At 36.9% G+C, this 13,681-nt stretch overlaps 1 protein-coding gene across 1 annotated transcript; it reads left to right on the top strand.

Moving 5' to 3' along the window:
- Window positions 1-5,604: 5,604 nt before the first annotated feature.
- Window positions 5,605-13,168, top strand: LOC134537968 (GATA zinc finger domain-containing protein 14-like). Its single transcript, XM_063378986.1, has 7 exons — window positions 5,605-5,720; window positions 10,775-11,093; window positions 11,148-11,477; window positions 11,532-11,858; window positions 11,913-12,227; window positions 12,282-12,581; window positions 12,636-13,168. The coding sequence occupies exons 1-7, from the start codon at window positions 5,605-5,607 to the stop codon at window positions 13,065-13,067; spliced, it is 2,139 nt and encodes a 712-aa protein (XP_063235056.1). The 3' UTR covers window positions 13,068-13,168.
- Window positions 13,169-13,681: the final 513 nt, after the last annotated feature.

The raw sequence follows: 13,681 nt of genomic DNA, 5'->3' as shown, positions 1-13,681 counted from the left end.
TTCCGAGAAAGTTAAGTGCAAGTATAATGAACATGGATATTGTTTTGACTCATGTGTTGTACCAGCTAATGAGAATATATAAGTGAGACCCTGGTGATATGAACTTCAGTCCGTCTCTGGCTGCGGTGATGAATGGATCGGATAGTCAGACTTGACTAACGTATTAGACCAGTATCTAGCTATTCTTGAGAACTCGATGGCATCATTACCAGTATCAACACCGGTCTGGTTTGACGGTCTACCATCATCATCAGTGCAGAGCCCGATGACAACGTCGTCTACAGCTACACCTACTCTCTCAGCACAGCGGGAGATTTCGACGTCTGCAACATCTTCCGCAGAGCAGACCTCAAAGGCTTCAGAAGTTAACATGTCAGCAGTGTTACAATGGTTGTCAACAGTTCCAGTGACATTGATGAAGGAAGGAGCATTAAACGGTGTTCCATCACGCAACTGTTTGTACTGTGAGAAGATCAAAAACTTGAAATTACGGGATTATGTAAAACACAATTGTAGTAATAACTCTTAACGCATTAAATAGCAGTGCAACAGGTGTTTAACCAAGTTTATACACTATGGAAGATTACAACGACACCTCAGGAATTGTGATAGACTGGCGGTACATTCATCAGAATCAAGCTGTATATTTTGTAACAAAACATTTGTAAATATTCAAAAGTGCTAAACGACATGAAATATATCACTGTCCTTTTAATGAAATCAATAATTCGTCTTTGTGAAAATTGTGGTGTACCAATATTTCGACCTGATAAACTGAATAGACATTTACGGACATGAAAAGGACTTAGTCCGTACAATAAGAAGACTTTTTGAATCGAGAGATCCACAAGACTTTAGTAATTTTTCTGTGTTTTTTTTTGTTTTTGTAGTAGTGTAGTATTTATGTAATAAAAGTTTTTTAAAAGAACTTGCGGTGTTTTTTTTCTCAAACCTGCCACTTAAGTGATACTTTTTTAAAATTAAAGTTGTTTTGTATCGCCCAGGGATCGTACCAAGAACAGGAATCAATAATTTCCTCAATGCGTGAATATTTTGATGAATTTTGAATTTTTTCCCGAATCTCTAGCATTAAATTTACGGATTTTCAAGATGGCGTCCAATAGACAAGATGGCGGGTGTCCCAGTTATAATAAATTATTACTGCACTCTGGTGGATAAGAATTAAACTAACATGGCGTCAGCACACTCTTACCGACGATACAATGATGATGGCTTCCAGCAACGAAGACAAGGTGGTGGACGTGACGTCATGTTACCTGACGATATATATACTATTAACAAAGTGGTGGGGGCCAGTCTGCCTGCACCCACCACGGGGGAAGGATCGGTCGCCATTTTTATTTTTTTGCACTCGTCGGGTTCGAACCGAGGACTCCGAGCTCCGTGTCATAAAAGTAATTTCTTTTAATATTTATATCAAAAATTTTATTAATTGATTTTTTTTTAAATTTAAATTTTTTTATTAAAATCAGATAATAAATAAAAATTTATAGATGGCGGCCGTAACGGAAATTGCAACGGTGACGACATAATCCAAGATGGCGGTCATGGTATCCTTATTCCTAGAAATGGCTTACCGGAGGCTTTAGACATGGATGCTTAAGCCGTTTTTAGGAATTTGGGTTCTTTCTAGGGCAAAACGACTTTTGAGGATTTTTGAAATCCTAATTTTGAATTGTGAGATTTTTTGGCGTAATTTTATTTCATAGAAATGTAAATTTTGGCGAATTTTGAGGAATTTTGGGCAATTTTTGCCCAATTTTGGCAACTTTTGGCATTTTTTGAGGGTGAAATTTCAAGGTCAAGGTCAAAGGTCAAGGATCGTGAGCATCCAAGATGGCCGCCATGACATCACAATCCAATATGGCGGATTGACAATCACAATCCACCTCCAGAACCCAGTGCACGTAGCCCCCAAACTATACTACTCTCCAATTCTTCCCAATCTATACTTTCTTTGAAGAAATATAAATCGTATCTCAAGGGCAGGAATCTTTTACGCTTTTTCACACGAGCAGTTAATTGAAAGTGCACATTCACAGACATCTGGTGTTTTTTGCATGTAGAATCGACAATAGCACATTTACAAGCAGCGATGTCAAAAAGTGAACAAGCTCTTAGTTTGAATTCGTCAACCTTTTGCTTAAATGAAGTTTTATCTTTATCACAATTGTACGACTTCCTGATGTTGTAATACGAATAATGGTAAGCATTAATCAGCTGAACTATTTTGTAATCAGAAACTGTTGGGATAGGTGCTTTCTCGTACAAACTTTTTTTTTTTTTGCTACAGTCTTGGATACACTAGAAAAACTTACAGGCACGTTATTTGACTGGAAAGATAGCTTGAATCGCTCTTCAGAACAGCATCGGAGAATACATTCATGCGTTGGTAGTTTGCTCTGAAGAAAATCTCTCGGGTGACCAATAATGCGGCATTCAAATGCCTGTCTCGTAAGTTTCTTCTTTGGCACAGCCATCATTACACGAAGTAGTTATTAAGTGTTTCAAAACATTACAGTGAACTGTACTTACCAAAATCAACTAACAGGAACCAATTTAACTGTATATATTAAATTATCTAACACAATAACAGTATACACGTGCAAGCACCTCAAACAATACAGCACCAACACCAGTGGCCAACTGTCAACTGACGAGTCACGACGGGCCCTGGAAGGAGGCGAGAGATGTAGTGTGGCAAGGGAAATAGAGGGAGGGGTGAGCGCGGCAGTAGTGCAATGGAAGGGGTAAATGACGACTAGAGGGAGGTGTGGGGTGGGCGCCGGATTAGTGCAATGGAGGGGGTAAATGACGTCTCATTTTTAAGAAACAGTTATTATAAACGACTAACATAATTATTTGCATAGGCAATATTTTTCATGGAACAAAAATTATTGTTAATCTGTAAGATAAAAAGCACAATAAAAGTCTGAAAAATGAGGAAAATTCCCACTTTTTGAACAGAATGCGCGACCGATAAATACCGTAATATTATTGAATTTTGACTTTATATTTCTTTATTCAACCCTAAAATAAACATCGCACACTATAGGGTGTCCATCATAGAAGTATAAGTTGATTAAAAAATAAATAAAAAAATGTCTCATTGTTGTCAATTTGTATAAACTTTCGGTACTATGCGCGACCGGAAGATATCAACCGATTTGAAATTACTTTGCATGGTTTTTCTTTTTACCGTTAAAGGCAACTTTTCCGCACTATAGCAATTAAAAATAAAAATAAAAATTTTTTCAGCCCACCCTAATGTATAATAACCAAAATCTACCCCTAATTCAGTAAAAAAATATGAAAATATATGATTTTAAGGCAACTCTAAAACTAATAAAGCAAAAACATTGATAACAATAATAAACAAATTGATAAAAATAATTAAATTTATGGTGTAGACATTAGTAATAAATAAAACTGAACTAATTAATTGAGCTATACCTTACAAACCCAGTTTTATCCCCATATTATACTCGTAACATTTTGGTATTAGAAACAGGATAACATAATTAATTAATAGAATTTGAATACAGTTATTTTTACTAAAATTAAAAAAGTACAACGTTATTACAAATTTTGTTATTCGAAAACTGAGTTTTTTAGGAACTGAAGTTTTGTGTGTTGTTGTAGTAGTAAAGTTAGTATTAGTTATTAGTAGTGGTATAGGTTATATAGTAGGGGAAATTGCATTGAAGTTCATAGGATAGTAGTGATGAGCTGGTAGTGTACGTGGTCACGAAAAATGTTGGCGACAAACTTAAAAACATAATGGCTTTTTCGACCGAAATGAATAATAAAATTGAGTAAATGAAAAAGGTCAGGAGGAAATGAAGAAGGGTCAGAAATAAATGATGAAGGGACCGGAGGAAAAGAAGAAGGGTCAAAATGAAAGAAGAGTCAAGATGAAATGAAGAAAGGTCAGGAGGAAATGCATATTAAAATCGAGAGTAACCAAGTTGAAATAAATAATGAAATAAAGAATGCAAGAAGAAATAAAAATTAAATGAATAACTGCAAAAAAGATGTGAAGAATGATATAAAGACCGAGATAAAAACATCATGAAGAACCAAGAATAAATGAAAAAGAAGATCGATGAAACCAGTTTCCAGTTGGAAGGCAAAGTGCAGATATTGAAGCAGCACCATGCACAATAAAAACAGAAATTTACTTGACAGGACCAACAGTTAATTCAACTTGAACAGGCAACTGAAAGGCGTGTAAATGTTGTGACCGAGGAGTGCCGTCGGATGATTAAGGAAGCAAAATTTGCTGCAAACTGGAAGAGTAACACACAAAATTCAAGCCACCCACCTTCGATGGTCAGTCTTCGTGGACAGTGTATAGAAGACAGCTCGAGGCAACTGCAGAAGTAAATGGTTGGGACGAAGAATATAAGGTAACGACACCCGTCTCTGTCCTGCGAGGATCTCCACTGGAGCTGCTACAGATCATACCAGTTCCAGACCAGAAATAATATGGAATTTTAATAGAAGCCCTTGATCTGAGGCATGGCGACCGACACATGGACGATTAGTATAGAACAGCACCGAAGACACGCCAACATAGATCTTCTGAAACCCTCCAAGAGTTTGAAGCCAACGTTAAGCGACTCGTGCACCTCGCCTACCCAGAGGCACCAACGTAGTTCCGCCAGCAGCTAGCCACTAGTGCGTTTATAGACGGACTCAAAGATGCGGGGGTTCAGCAAACTATTCGTTTGGCCCGACACAAGAAGATCTGCGAAGCCTTGGTATGTGCTCGGGAAGTATAGGTAGCATGCATTTACTCAAAAACCAAAAGCATCAGGACAAGGAGAGCTAAACGGGAGCCCTACAATGGAACAAATTCTAGAAACATCACTAATGAAGTAGATTTTATCAGAGCATTGAAGAAGCTGCTGCATGACACTCCAGGTAACCAGATCAGAAGAGCAGGACGACGCACACATGATTTGTCTGAAATGAAACTGGACACATCCAGTGGAACTACCTGACATGAAGGAAGACATAGCAGCAGGAAGAGAAAAAGGAAGAATTACTAAGAAAGGAGCAGCATATTTTGTGAGGGGTTCATGCCAGCTCTACAGAAAATGGTAGCCTTAGGGCTGTTTCTGTATCCTTACTTCGTAGAGGCGGTGACAGTTTGTTGCTTAATGGATGGATCAATGGTAGACAATGTTAACTAACTGTGGACCCAGGGCATCTATATTTCGCACAGACGTTGTTAGTAGGGAAAATCTGCATCGAACACCCATCCCATAGAGACTCAAAACAGCCACCAGAGAATCTTCACCTGTGCATTGACAGCTGGATTTGGAGGTAAGGATTGGAACTTAGACATTCACACAGAGCTTTCTTGTTGCTGATATTACCGATGAGGTAATTCTAGGAGTGTACATCATGAATCGATACGGATTCGTTATTGACACGGAAGGACAGGTACTGCATATTAAAGATGAAGAGGTGACCTTGTTTACCCCTGACCAATTGGAAGTTCCTGTAATGCAAGTGGTAGTTAGGGAATCTGTTTCAATTCCAGAAAACCATAAGCTGATAATAGCATCTAGGATTATGGGTGACCCAAGAGGCAACATGAGCTACCTGATTGAGACAGATATGACATTAGGATTGAAGAAGCTCCTGGTCGTCCAAAGCATTGCAAGGTTCGGCGAGGTTGTACCAGTCAGGTTGGCCAACCTCGATTCTCCAACATGTGTTCTTGAACAGGGAGACCCAATAGCTAGCTGTGAACCAGTCTCTTGGGTAGGCCAGTGTGAGTCTTCCTCGCCTATTAGACTTGACGCGCAACCACTGAACCCAAATATATAACATCTACTAAGGCGATGCCGAAATAATCTAACAGATGAAAAATTAAAGGAATTCACAGATTTTCTGGTAAGCAACCAGGATGTATTTTCTTTAGGGGAAACTGCAAATATCTGAGATAGGAAGAACTACTTGCGTAGTGTGCTCAGAGTACCACGACGAAGACTTGATACAGTTCTCCAGCTTCAATGAGTGGGCTCATGAGACATGCGCAGACATTCCTTAATGTGCAGATGCCTACATATGCGATCGATGCTGGATGTTTTGAAATTTTCTGGCTCTTGGGGTTCGATGTTTAGTGCGTCCGATACTAGGTGCCACTTGTAGTGTTTGCATTTTTTTAAATCAATTTTTATTTTAATTTCCTAAATATATTTATGCAGAAGTTGCATTTTCGTTCATTTATTTTAATTTTAATCTTTGTTGACTTAAGTAGTTCGTAAATAAAGTTACATTACTCGAAGTAGTTTTTATTTTATTTTTCTGAAAACTTTAGGTGTCTGCCACTAGGTGACTTTACCCTACTACTAACATTTACACTTAAAATAACAATTTTATTCGTTAACCTGTAAATACTGAACACGTCTATGTTAAGTTAAAAATTCTGTTTCATTATATACCATAAGTTACAAAATGAACGAAACGCCGAGTGAGAACGTACTTTTGATTAACTTTCTGTTAGACCTTGTTTCTGTTACTGATTTTTATTTTCCACTGTTTTCCTTATTCGCTCAGAAAAAAATCTAAAATGAAAAGTTACTGAAAACTACGGCTGATACTGCATCAACTACCCTTACTTGCACGTGCATTTTCGACTCTATTGACCTCCCTGTGACCCGGCTTAAAAACAGCAATGAATATATAATATATAATATATGTTAAAGACATATTTTAAAATAATAAATATCTTTGTGCATGTTTGTCTCAAACCCAGGTATGCATTTTTTATTTGCGTTATCTGCATCTGGATTCTCCCAGGAAATAAAAAAAATTATCACATGAAAAAAAATGTATTTGTCACTCATAGAAATAGAATTAATAATGTTATCACGCCACTTCTTTCGGTTAGTTTATCGTGAGTTTTTTTTATCAGACTTTCGGTATTCCCGTGGGAAAATAATTGATTTTGTTAAAGAACAAAGGTTAAGTGTTTTGTCGTTTCTCCTCCTATATAAGACTCCATTCAAGGCATGTTGGACATCTTCTTCAGTTAGTCGTCTTTGAGTTTCAATAGCGGTAAGTCACATTTCATTGTAATAATACTGTTTCTGAATTACTTACAGGGATACTTGCTTTATATTTTTAAGCTATAATTTACTATTTCGTCTTGTTATAGATATATTGAACGTTTATGATGATTTTTTATAATGTATTTCTACTTATTATAAGAACCACATATTTTAAAGCGTCAGTATATAACATTAGAGATATTTTGTATGAAATTATATTGAGGAATTCTGTTTCAGGGTTTGAATTCTTAAAAAATAAATAGATGATTTTAATTTATATGTAGTTTTAATAGCTCAAAATGGTGTGTGAACTGGATGTTTTATTGGCTAGATGGCTTTAATTATTTTGCCAGGCCAAAAATGGATCTCTTCGTAATAGAGAATTTTGATTTGGTATTGCACTCCTGGCCTACAGAAAAAATAACGATATTTATTGTGTTAGACTGTACACGTGTAACGGTAAATATCTTATATGGCTTTATAGCTATAATGGCATAAGTACAACAATATCCTCTTTAAGTTCGGTAAGTTTATAAGTCCTAATAAAAAAAATTAAAAAAACTAAATTTCTAAGAAAAATTTTCAATATACCCGTCGCTAAGCAAGTAACATGCCGAAAATCAGAGCTCACGATTAAACAACAATAATTTCAGTCAGAATTGCCAGAATACATAATTTTTTTTATGTATTTGTCAAATGTTTCATATTATTTATGGAACACAAAGAACTGGAAATATATTTAGTTAAATAAATAACGTAATAGTGCAAAAAGTTCGTTTTAACACAAACATTTAGTCACTATACCGAAAAATATTTGCTCTGTAAAATCTTTATTTAAAAAAGAAACTTTACACCTATCATTCAGAAATTATTAATTAATAGAGAGTATTTTGTATTCACGTTATACCTATATTATATTTAATTTATGCGGCAAAGAAAAATCTATTAAGAATAAATATTAAAAAAATAATAATTTAAAACTTTATCATACATTATAATCAGTTTCGCTTAAACATTTTTTTTCCTTTTTAGGATTTTATCTTTAATTTTTTCTTACCTAATCGTAGCAACCATTTGTCTTACCCTCCGGCAAAATGTCCTTATTGTATACTTTAAACTTTTGAATTTTTTTCAATGTTTTTGAGAATACAATTATTATATTGTTTTGATGAATTTATTAAAATACTAACTTAAAAAGTAACAATTGTTTAAGGATGTGTGTTAAACAATGAACTCACAGCAAAGAAGGTGTAGATGCGTTGGAAATAGGTTCTTTAGGAAAACTACGGGAAGCCAATATCGTGATGACTGAACCATAGTTTTATACAAGATGCCATGAATTCAACTCCCAAAAGTTTTCATTGCGCTTACACACTTGAAGATATAATAACAAAAATATCCGAAGAAAATCCAGAATATTATTTCAAAGATAATATTTTACTTAAACAATTATAACTTATAAACTTACATAAATCTCCTTTTAATAATTTAGAAAATATATTAAATTAACTTAATTAAATGGAATCTTCTCTATAGTTATTACGTTTCAAAACAGTATTCAATTAGAATTTACTAAGATAACATAGTTTATTCAAAATTTCCGACGAAATTTAACATTGCCTGTTAAAAAAATTGTTATGGATTAAGGAACAAACAAATTATTATGCCTTGAATCCCAGTTTAAAATTACATTCAATCATGAACATTTATTTTACAATTTATTTTCAATTATGTAAATTCAAAAGAATCATTAAAAATCATTCAAAGTGCTACTTATATTTACCAGGAAACTAATCATTTTTAAAATAAAACTAGCCTCAAAATTATTTCCTTATATTTGTATATTATTAAAGTTATACTTTTAGTCGCGTTGACGGTGAAATTTTAGTATGCAACGGAAATGCGCTGATATGAGAGCGCATCACGAATTGAAGTTTAACATCATGAAATCTAATGCGCTTGGGTCCAATAAGCTGACCGCGTGTGGCGGCATTAACCTATATTTATTTCTTTTCGTGAACATCGGGGACGTAGAAAGCGTATCGGTTTACCGAATAAATCCTTCGATAGCAAACCTTTCTGGAATCAATTTTATGATCTTTTGTAGTCACAAAAAAAAAATCACAATTTTTGAAATACGTTTTAATTCTGGGATCAAAACATTGTTTATCCAATATTTTTTCACATTATTCATGTGTCATATTTACTGCCTGGCATCCACCTCCGTAGCGCAATCTAACGCAAGTCGGGTTGCGTAGCTAAGTGTTTAGGGTTCGAGTCCGTAAGACATAACTGTGAGTTTGTGCTGAATGTAACTGACGCTTCCCATAGTACATCACTCCCCCCTACCACCCAAAAAAAAAAATAATTCAAAAGTAAGCGGTTAAGAAAGTGGTTGCAGACTTAGTTCTTACGATTAAATCACGCTAAGCGGTGACACAATTTATATTTTATATTTTTAACTTATATTGAATTTACGCATTATACTTTCACAAAATTATAATATTACTTATGTAGTTATTTTACTAATTATTATAATACAATTTAAAACATACCTCTGCCTATGGTTTGAGTATTTTTCACTTCGTGGGCACATAACAATACGTTTTCCTTATATAAAATTAATATGGTATTTCAATCGAAGTGATTGATTAGGACTATGTGAATATATAATGCACATGAAGAGATTTTTTTATGCTTGTTTGTGTACTAGCTTGTTATTTATTACTAATATATAGTTTTATTTAAAAATTAATACAATTTTAAGTGACCTTCTAAACCAGAGGCATTTTTCGGGCTACATTAGTACATTCCCATTCCCCCCTTTCAACGGAATTATATACCTACTTTATGATGAAATTTTGCCCAACTGACGAAAAAAGGATAATTAAAATAACTGTGCACATCTGTTTAAAAAAAAATGGTGCCAATCACTCTCAACAAGAGAGTTATAAAAACAAACCCATCTCCTTTTCCAATCCCTTAAAGCAGAATTTTGGTACCTTTTGATAAAATCTTACATACATGACCAATACTCTCTAAATCTACTTGTGAAATTGGATTAAGCAATATCACTATCTGCATAAGGTTTTTAAAACTAATAATATTGTACAAAACCATCACTTGGTAAATAATTTTGTAAGTCTTTATGAATTTTGCACACTTGTAATTTGAAATAAGACGAAATTTCCTGTTAACATATCATTTCAAAAGAAAAAATATATATTCCCATACACAATCTAAATATAGTTTCAATATATGTAATACATAATTAAATATATGTATTTGAATTACTCTCATATACACACAATTAAATATCTATTCTTTGTGATATTAAACATTATTTAACCGAATGACAATAAAACATAAACTTTTATATACTTATAATTGCGGTTTGATAATTCAAAAAGAATCAAACATTATAAAGTGCATACATCACAACAAAATACATTTATTAAAATTAAGGCTAAAAACACGACATTAATAATAATTTAATAATTCAAATTTTACCAGTGGACTCATATTGATATGTAAAAAATGAGTTTTGAATAATGATTCCAAAAATTAACAAGAAATTGTAATATGTTTCAGGAATAAACATGAAGGTTATAGCAGTAACTCTAGCTGTCACGCTGTGTCTCCAGTGTGTTCAGAGTTGGCATATACCAGTAGGTGCACAAACACAGATTAAACAACAAAATCCAGGACAACAACATCCAGGACAACAACAGCCCGGCCAGCAACAGCCAGGACAACAACAGCCCGGACAACAACAGCCAGGGCAACAACAACCGGGACAACAACAACCTGGACAACAACAACCAGGACAGCAACACCCAGGACAACAACAGCCCGGCCAGCAACAGCCAGGCCAGCAACTGCCAGGACAACAACAGCCTGGACAACAACATCCTGGACAACAACAGCCTGGACAACAACAGCCAGGCCAGCAGCAACCCGGACAACAACAGCCAGGACAACAACAGCCAGGACACCAAAACCCAGGTCATGGAAATAACCCAGGACAGGGCCACGGACCGAGTGCAAGACAAAATGTAGGACAGCAAAACCCAGGACACCAAAATCCAGGACAACAGAACCCAGGTCAACAAAACCCAGGACAACAACATCCCGGACAACAACAGCCAGGACAACAACAGCCAGGACAACAGCAGCCAGGACAACAACAGCCAGGACAACAACAGCCCGGACAACAGCAGCCAGGACAACAGCAGCCAGGTCAACAACAGCCAGGACAACAGCAGCCAGGACAACAACAGCCAGGACAACAGCAGCCAGGCCAGCAACAGCCAGGACAACAACAGCCCGGACAACAGCAGCCAGGCCAGCAACAGCCAGGACAACAACAGCCAGGACACCAAAACCCAGGTCATGGAAATAACCCAGGACAAGGTCATGGACCGAGTGCAAGACAAAATGTAGGACAGCAAAACCCAGGACACCAAAATCCAGGACAACAGCACCCAGGTCAACAAAATCCAGGACAACAACAGCCAGGACAACAACAGCCTGGACAACAACAGCCAGGACAACAGCAGCCAGGACAACAACAGCCAGGACAACAACAGCCAGGACAACAGCCAGGACAGCAACAGCCAGGACAACAACAGCCAGGTCAACAACAGCCAGGACAACAACAGCCAGGACAACAACAGCCAGGACAACAACAACCAGGTCAACAACAGCCTGGACAACAACAGCCCGGACAACAACAGCCCGGACAACAACAGCCAGGACACCAAAACCCAGGTCATGGAAATAACCCAGGACAAGGCCACGGACCGAGTGCAAGACAAATTGTAGGGCAGCAAAACCCAGGACACCAAAATCCAGGACAACAGAACCCAGGTCAACAAAACCCAGGACAACAACAGCCAGGACAACAACAGCCTGGACAACAACAGCCAGGACAACATCAGCCAGGACAACAACAGCCAGGACAACAACAGCCAGGACAGCAACAGCCAGGACAACAACAGCCAGGTCAACAACAGCCCGGACAACAGCAGCCAGGACAACAACAGCCAGGCCAGCAACAGCCAGGACAACAACAGCCAGGCCAGCAACAGCCAGGCCAGCAACAGCCAGGACAACAACAGCCAGGACACCAAAACCCAGGTCATGGAAATAACCCAGGACAAGGCCACGGACCGAGTGCAAGACAAAATGTAGGGCAGCAAAACCCAGGACACCAAAATCCAGGACAACAGAACCCAGGTCAACAAAACCCAGGACAGCAACAGCCTGGACAACAGCAGCCAGGACAACAACAGCCAGGACAACAACAGCCAGGACAACAACAGCCAGGACAACAACAGCCAGGACAACAACAGCCAGGACAACAACAGCCAGGACAACAACAACCAGGTCAACAACAGCCTGGACAACAACAGCCCGGACAACAACAGCCAGGCCAGCAACAGCCAGGACAACAACAACCAGGACAACAACAGCCAGGACACCAAAACCCAGGTCATGGAAATAACCCAGGACAAGGCCACGGACCGAGTGCAAGACAAAATGTAGGACAGCAAAACCCAGGACACCAAAATCCAGGACAACAGAACCCAGGTCAACAAAACCCAGGACAACAACACCCTGGACAACAACAGCCAGGACAACAACAGCCAGGACAACAGCAGCCAGGACAACAACAGCCAGGACAACAACAGCCAGGACAGCAACAGCCAGGACAACAACAGCCAGGACAACAACAGCCAGGACAACAACAGCCTGGACAGCAACAGCCAGGACAACAACAGCCAGGACAACAACAGCCCGGCCAACAACAGCCAGGACATCAACAGCCAGGTCAACAACAGCCAGGACATCAACAGCCAGGACATCAACAGCCAGGACAACAACAGCCAGGACAACAACAGCCAGGACAACAACAGCCAGGACATGGAAATAACCCTGGATTTTAATTTCAAATTAATGTGTTTTTTAAATTCATAAATTCAATTTATGTAACACTGTAATACCTATTATATCTTGTAGTTTCATTATTTTTCTTTATTAGATGTGTTATGTTTGGTAAATAAAATAAGTTAATTAATTTTAATTTTTTATTTTTTACGTTTTAGTAGTAACGAACTTTAAATATATTGTCATGAGTGATTTTTTTTTAATTTTTGTTTTTTTGGGGCACGATTATTTACAATGTTTATTGTACTCACATATCCGTTTACAATTTTAAATATTTTTTTTTAAATTTCCCTAAACACATGTAAAAATATTCTTTTCTTATTTAATATCAGAAATTGAAAAACATATATATACTTGCATCTTAAGTGTTGTAGCACTGAGTTTTTTTTATAATGTCACTGATAATATACAAAAATTTTTATATCCGTTTTTAACAATGATTTATTATTTTAAAATATATTATACTTAACAGCTTGATTAAAACATTAAGAAATTTTAAATTATAGAATGAATCGTCCTATATAAATTGAAACCCACACTTTTCAAAGGCATATAGTCAGTTACGTTCATTGATCTGATCAACTCTTTGCTCCAGCCTGGACGGATAAATCCACAAGATTGTGGTTGCGAGTCCAGAAAAATAA

The sequence above is a fragment of the Bacillus rossius genome, chromosome 12, assembly GCF_032445375.1.
Source record: "Bacillus rossius redtenbacheri isolate Brsri chromosome 12, Brsri_v3, whole genome shotgun sequence".
Classification (NCBI taxonomy): Eukaryota; Metazoa; Arthropoda; class Insecta; order Phasmatodea; family Bacillidae; genus Bacillus; species Bacillus rossius.
This window is presented reverse-complemented; position numbering and strand designations above follow the sequence as displayed.